Source organism: Triticum dicoccoides, chromosome 2B, assembly GCF_002162155.2.
Source record: "Triticum dicoccoides isolate Atlit2015 ecotype Zavitan chromosome 2B, WEW_v2.0, whole genome shotgun sequence".
Lineage (NCBI taxonomy): Eukaryota > Viridiplantae > Streptophyta > Magnoliopsida > Poales > Poaceae > Triticum > Triticum dicoccoides.
Window position 1 is genome coordinate 64,519,964 of NC_041383.1, and position 7,266 is coordinate 64,527,229.

Genomic DNA, 7,266 nt, shown 5'->3' on the forward strand with positions numbered 1-7,266 from the left:
AACCTTTTGCTCCTATCGGGAGATGTAGCAGCAAATTTTACCAAATATAGCCCAGTATACAAGTCTACAAGTTTCACAAAATGGCAGGTAGAAACATGTCCCCTTTGTATATAGTTGTTACATATCGTCTCAAAATCATGTAGATTGAAGTCTCACTTTTATTTAGACCATTGGATCTGTTTCCTAATGTTGCCATGGCTAGGTGTGGGATATGGTCTCAAAATATTATTTGGATGCATTTGTTTTTCCAGACTGATAAAAATTGGCCCCCTAACCCATGCATGTTCATGGGTTGGCGACTACCAACAAAGGTTGATGCATATTCGAGTCCATCATTAACATAATTAACGAACAAATCTTTATATATGTCTGTTGTACTGTTACTTCCAATCATTACAAAAAAGGTACATTCAATTGGTTCCATGTTCATCCATACACATGAATCTTTTGGAATCAGTACAAACTTGATCTGCTTAAACTTTTATTTTGATGCGTATATATATGTTGGATCTACCTGTGCAGACTGCATGGCTTTGGTCGCAAGGCTTCATGCTAGCCAATCTACTCTTCCACCATGCAATTAAGATCGAGTGAAAAGCCATGCACATGTGTCACTTACACTAGAAGATTGTATGAAAGCAGCACGTTGATTTAGGTTCTCGAAAATTGTTTTCGACAAGGTGGGGGTCAATACGCCTACTGTGATGACGACCATGGCCTGGACTTGAGATGAATTTTTTGCCATCAAAATAGGCGATTCACTGTCTTTGCCGACAGTCATGATAATAATTCGATATGTATCTGATCTATAGTTCTCTCATTTAACTACAATCCAGTCTGTTTTCCTTATTTTCTTGCTGGTGAATTATAATTTCTAAGCTAGAGCAAAATTCACGTAACTGGATATCCCCACTTCCACTTGGCAGATGGAGAAACACGCCAACGAGTCCGCCTGCTTCCACGAGCCCTTATTAACAACCACGCCTACATCAACACCATTTGACTTCCGCAAACTCTTATCAAATTTTAGCCAACTCGCTGAACAAACTAGGTAAATATACATTGGTCATACCCCAGTAAACATAAAGGGATAAGCAACTTTTGGCAATGCTACAAGAAAAAGATAGATGACGTGACCACCTTTAGGTATGACCATGACTACACATGATGCAGAGTGATATAGTTTCTACACGCGATGTCATTAAACGATTGTGAATTTGGACGATATGACCCTTCTTTTCGTATGCCAAATTTGATAGGTGTATACAGTGTGGCATGTGTGTATGCATCACATTACGAAGAAGTGATGACCAAATAATATCCCTGATACAACAAAGGATATGATCTTTGATTTTGCTACCTTTCAATATGGGATATGACAATAGGACATGATTGACTACATGCGTGATTGGAAGTGAGAGAGTGAAAAAACCATTGACAGACTATATAAATAATATGCTTGATACTAGGTAACTATGACTATTTTCCAATATTCTTTCTTCATTTTCAAGTTCATGATGTGTCAGCGGGTAAGATGCAACTAAGGTCTCATAGTAAACTCTAAAAGGTCGGCATTGTGATTCATAAGCCAAATTGAATTGTGTCGCATCGGCTTGCATATTTGGTACCATAGTAACCTCAAAAGGGTACGGTGTGGAAGGGTTCTTACAATAAGTTAAATTATCGGTTAGTTAATTCATGAGTCAAACTAAATACCATCGGTTAGTTAAATCATCTCATCATGCCATCATAATGTTTGCTACCATGTGGAAGTGTTCTCACAGTAATATTTTGATAAGGTCTGGGAATTAAAAGAAACCTTCTCATCTGTATTACAAATTGACATAAGTAAATATACTACTACATCATTGAGATCCTAACTAAGTTTTTTGTACCGTATGTAATATTTCATAGTCAATTTCAAACAAGCCAAAAATTACGTGACAGAGCAATTTGTTTGCACTAATTGGTATTTGAATATTGTGCCTCAACAATAGTTAATTTGACTAATATACATCTGCCTTTCAGGTGTATCGCTTGACGCATTAATTTCTATGAAGTATTGTATGCACTAGCCCGTGCATTTGCATGGGTTGCCGACTAGTTGTAGTTAATTAAAGATTTTATTCGTACATAGGGAAAGGCGGTGTCTAGGCGGGATGAAATATATAGGTGGGTTGGGCGACATTGTTCGACCCTGGAAGCAAAGCTTTCTGGCCACATTGCATATCCCTATTGTGTGATTTGTGCAAGCGTACGTGCAGATGTTGTATATCAGAGAAGGTCTGCAACAGTGCTGGGGGAATTCATAAACCGCGTGCAACCACCATGCATGATGATTCCGTCACTGGTCGGGTCGCCAGGCCGGAATGATGGATGTTTCACCGTCCGTCCTCTCTCATTATCAACAGCACAGTATTTCTGCAGCGGCATGATTCCGCTTTCGCACGCACCCCCCCGATCTCGACCATGGTGATCAAACCCACGAGGTTACCCAAGCTTTAAGCGATGGGCACACTCATTCATCTCCCCTGTCCATCAGGATCACTCGCTGGTTAGTGGTTACTACTTTCTCCCGTGGACATGGATCGATTCCCCCCTGATCCCACACTACATGCGTGCATGATCGACCGTGCGCATGCATCCGTGGGCCGTGCTAATTGTTTCAACACATAATTATACCAGAATCGCCGCTAGCTAGGCAAATTAAAGGCATGGCATGTGCTACACTGCACGAGCTATTCATATGCTCTGTAAAAAAAATTCATGATCAAAATTCAACATGCACAAAGAGAAACAAAAACGCTTTGTATTTCGAATTTTGATCTTTAATTTTTTAGGGGTCGTCGACATATGTGTTGTGGACACCCATGTTTCTTTTGGCACGTTTAAATTTGAATTTTGCAAGTTGGTATCGTGGTAGCATGTAAGAACTGATATCACCTGATACTTTCCCCAAATTTTCTCATCATATCAATAAATGGCCTCTATTTGCTTCAGCCGGTCACCTATCACCAGACGAGACTTGCCTGCTCCCTAGTCATGCTCCCATCCGTGCTCCCGCGTGCGTGGCTTGATTCGATTGGAACAAAATAAGATCCAGACTCACCCCGTTAAAATCAGGAGGGATGATTAGATTAGAAAGAAAAAAGAAAAAAAAACAGTCGTAGGATGAAGTGGGAGCACGGATGAGAGCATGGGGAGGGAGCAGGCAAGCCGGATCCCCTCTCACCAGGACAGATAAGGAAACACCACAAAATCTCTAGTCGTATTAACAGTAGAGAAAATCACCAAGGAAAAGAATCAGTTCTACTGAATCTTTCATCCTGAAAAATCCCCCCGTGAATCCCCACCCATCCGAATCCTTTCACCAGATTTCCTTCTTCGTGGCTCGAGCTTCAAATCTAATTTTATGCCCGTCGTTCTTCTTCGCACCAGTGCCGCCCATGCATGTCGCGGTGGCTCGAGCTTCAACTCCAATTTTATGCCCGTCGTTCTTCTTCGCACCAATGCCGCTCTCGCTGGTGTTGTTCGCGTATTTTGGCTCTGACCGGCGACCGACCACTTCCCTCCTGCAGCATGAAGATTGTTTACCACACTCCAATGATGTTCTGGAGGTCCTGTGCGGGCTTAGAATGATGACTTTTCATCTGTCTATTAGAACAAGTTTTGCCTAGCTTCAGTGAGGTAGGGGTGATGGTGTTGTCGCGCCTTTAGCTCGTTCCAGTGCTAAATAATACCAAGTTTCGAACTTGAAAACTTAACCAAGTAGATAAATTGTGCTAACCAGGACGAGGCCATATTTACTTTTTTTTCTTGAAATTTGTTGGTGTACTTGACAATATATGTGCATTTTTTTACACCATCTAATGAGTTATGGAAAGAAAAAAATGTTGATATTTATCATACTGTCACGCTATTGCGTGATTACATGATATCTCAATATAAATCGCGGCATTCAATAGCATTGATCATGTTATTTAGGAATGCAATTGTTTCCTTTTACTCGAGCGCTCTTTATACAGAAGTAATATATTATCAATACGTGCTTTCCATCTCCGGTGCTTCGTATTTTCCAAAACTTACCAAATACGAGTGTTGGAGACCTATTATTACCTCTAACCAGATCAGAAATTATTAACCAGTTTTGCTAGAACTCATTCAGATGAGATATAATTTGGTCTCATTCATCTTTTATAGCCATTGGATGTGATGAATGCTATAAGATGCGTGTGTGCTGACGTGGGTTATATATGTTCTTATTTTCAAAGTGAATGAGACCAAATTATATCTCCTCTAGATGAGTTCTACGTACTCCTTTAATCAGAAATTATTAATAGTTTGGATCGTCTCAAAATTTGCCCGGGCAGAAACGGCAGCAGACCAGAACCCCAACCCCTCCTCACCAAGACCCAACCAACCAAAACCACTCTACCTCAGCTCCACGCAGCCCGCGCCCGGTCCATGGCTCTGACTCTGACCAACGGCGACCGGGTCGGTTGACTTTCCTTCCTATAGATTTTCGCCATTGCCAGCTCCATCGAGCTCGTGAACGCACGCGCTCCACTCCACTGACAACAGTAATGGATTCCCTCGCGACGTCCACGGCCCGGAGATGGGCGCTCTGCGCCCTCCTCTGCCTCTGCCTCTTCTCCGCCGGCCTCCTCCTCGGCTCCCGCCCCTTCTTCTTCCCCGCGCTGCTGCCGCCGCCGTGGGAGCACTTCTCCAGACTGCAGCAGCAGCCCGCTCTCCGTCCTCCTCCTCATGCTGCGACTGCTGCTGCTTACCATGACCACGACGACTCCATGGCGCCAGCGCCGGACGCCGGCTCCGGATATCCCGGCAGCGACGAGGAGCTTGCAGCGGCACCCGCGCCCGCGCCGGCATCGGACGGCGACGGGGAGCGGAGGGAGTGCGACGTGTTCGACGGGAGCTGGGTGCGCGACCCGGCGAGGTACCCGCTGTACGAGGCGGCGGAGTGCCCGTTCCTCAGCGACCAGGTCACCTGCCGGAGGAACGGCCGCCCGGACGCCGGCTACGAGCAGTGGCGGTGGCAGCCGAGGGGCTGCGGCGGCGGCGCGAGGCTCGACGGCGCCGGGGCGCTGGAGCAGTTGCGGAACAGGCGGGTGGTGTTCGTGGGCGACTCGCTCAACAGGAACATGTGGGAGTCGCTGGCCTGCATCCTCTACACGGCGCTGCCCGACCGCTCGCGGGCGCGCGTCCACCACGCCAGCTCCGAGCACAAGATCTTCCGCGCCATGGTATGTTTCTTGAGAAATACCCAGAAGTTCAGAAACAGAGTGCCCAGAAGTTCTGTTTCCAAATTATCTGAAATTCATGTTGCTGCAATAGAGCTCACACCAAATTATTTGAATTTGAAATAAAAATAGAGAGCATCGTCGTTGCTACAATCAACATCATGGGGAAAATTGATGTTGCAGGATTACAATTGCTCGGTGGAGTTCTTCTGGAGCCCGTTCCTGGTGCAGCTTGAGACCAAGCAGGACCGGACCAAGGTGCTCAAGCTGGACCAGCTCCCGGCCATGCTTCAGCAGGTGATCGGGGCAGACGTCCTCGTCTTCAACACCGGCCACTGGTGGACGCACACCGGCAAGCTCAGGGCGTAAGTCGATCTTCATCCTGCGTTGCGTTGTTAACTCCTCCTTTTCCAACGGCCGGCGAGCTGATTTAATTTACTTGACTGGCTGCAGCTGGGACCATCTGGAGAGAAACGGGATGCTGGTGAAGATGGAAGGAGAGGAAGCATTCAGCAGAGCGCTGAGGACATGGGCGAGATGGGTGGATCACAACGTGGACCAGACCAGAACCAGGGTCTTCTTCCGAAGCGTCTCGCCTGAACACAAAGGGTACGCACATTTCTTCCCGCCAACTAACATAACAAAAACTCAGGCATCACCCACTGACCGAACCTCCTAACATATATACAACGCTGGTACTACAATGTATGCAGTGCGAACTGGTGCTACAATCAGACGGCCCCCATCGCCGCGGACGAAGCGATCGTTCCATGGTTCCCGAAGAGCATGGTGTCCATCGTCGAGGGGAGCATACGGAGCATGAGGACGCCGGCCACGTACCTGAACATCACGCGCCTTTCCGAGCTCAGGATCGACGCGCACCCTTCGGTGTACTCGATCAACAGGGATGGGAAGCCTCTGTCGTTGGAGCAACGGCGGCGGCCGGTGGTGTATGCTGACTGCAGCCACTGGTGCCTGCCGGGGTTGCCTGATACTTGGAATGTGCTTTTGCTTGCTTCCTTGACGAGATATCCCTCCTCTAATGTACACTTGTAGCTAGCCTTGTAGGATCAGTAAAACACTACTGTACTTGTAAGACACAACAATCTAGCTAGGCTGATATACTCTGTCTGGTTCCAATTGACTAATGCATGGTGGGGAAATGAGGCTGAAATCAGTTGACAAATCAAGGAATCGCATACTCTAAACAGGTTTTCGTCCCGCTTTATAAATAAAACAAACACCGAACAGATTACACGGCCGAACGATACAAAGTGATGGGTAGCTCTCAAATAATGCCGATCCTAGACTACCCGCATCACGCAGGACACGACAAGGCTACTCTAAGAGAGCATAGAAGGATCTGAGTACAACGCCATACAATGCCCCAAAACACCTAAGCTCAATGATAACAGCGGTAAGCGTCGCCATTGTCGAGTCCAGACAAACAAGGGTTTTCACCCGGAACCTTGACACGAAGAACAATGACAAAGCTATTCCACATGTTATTTCCCTTTAAAAGATGCCCGTGGATGGACCGAATCCCGAAGGGATTGTTGCACCTTCCATCCCTCATGTGTGTATCACTCCGTGATATGAGCAGATACTGTTTGAATGACAACACATTGGGCTGGGCTGGAGTAGAAAGGATGTGAGGTAACACTGCCTCCTCCTCCCATTATTTCTCTTTGATTCAATTTTACTAGCTAGCAGGGATGATAACACGCTGCTTTTTACAGGTCATAGGAACTCGTACTTGGAGGAACGAGCAGCAAAAGGCAAAATTGGTTAAGCTCCACAGGGTCCTGTTCAACCATCTCAGGCACGACCTATTTCCCTCCCGCTTGCTACAGGGGGCGGTCACTGTCTGTTGCTTCTTACATGCGACACACAGTTCAAACACTGCAGAGAATTCAGATTCGAGAACTTCCGGACGAAGAGGGAAGGTTTTGATGTGGTGGTGGGTGGCCACGGCATGGCAGCGGCCGGTTATCTCGCTCGCCGGACC

General features: G+C 46.6%; 1 protein-coding gene across 1 annotated transcript; it reads left to right on the forward strand.

The window, feature by feature from the left end:
• Positions 1-4,455: 4,455 nt before the first annotated feature.
• LOC119367140 (protein trichome birefringence-like 1) lies at positions 4,456-6,436 on the forward strand. Its single transcript, XM_037632743.1, has 4 exons — positions 4,456-5,261; positions 5,442-5,623; positions 5,712-5,867; positions 5,972-6,436. Exons 1-4 carry the CDS (start codon positions 4,584-4,586, stop codon positions 6,312-6,314), a joined length of 1,359 nt encoding a protein of 452 aa, XP_037488640.1. The 5' UTR covers positions 4,456-4,583; the 3' UTR covers positions 6,315-6,436.
• The last annotated feature ends 830 nt before the right edge of the window (positions 6,437-7,266 follow it).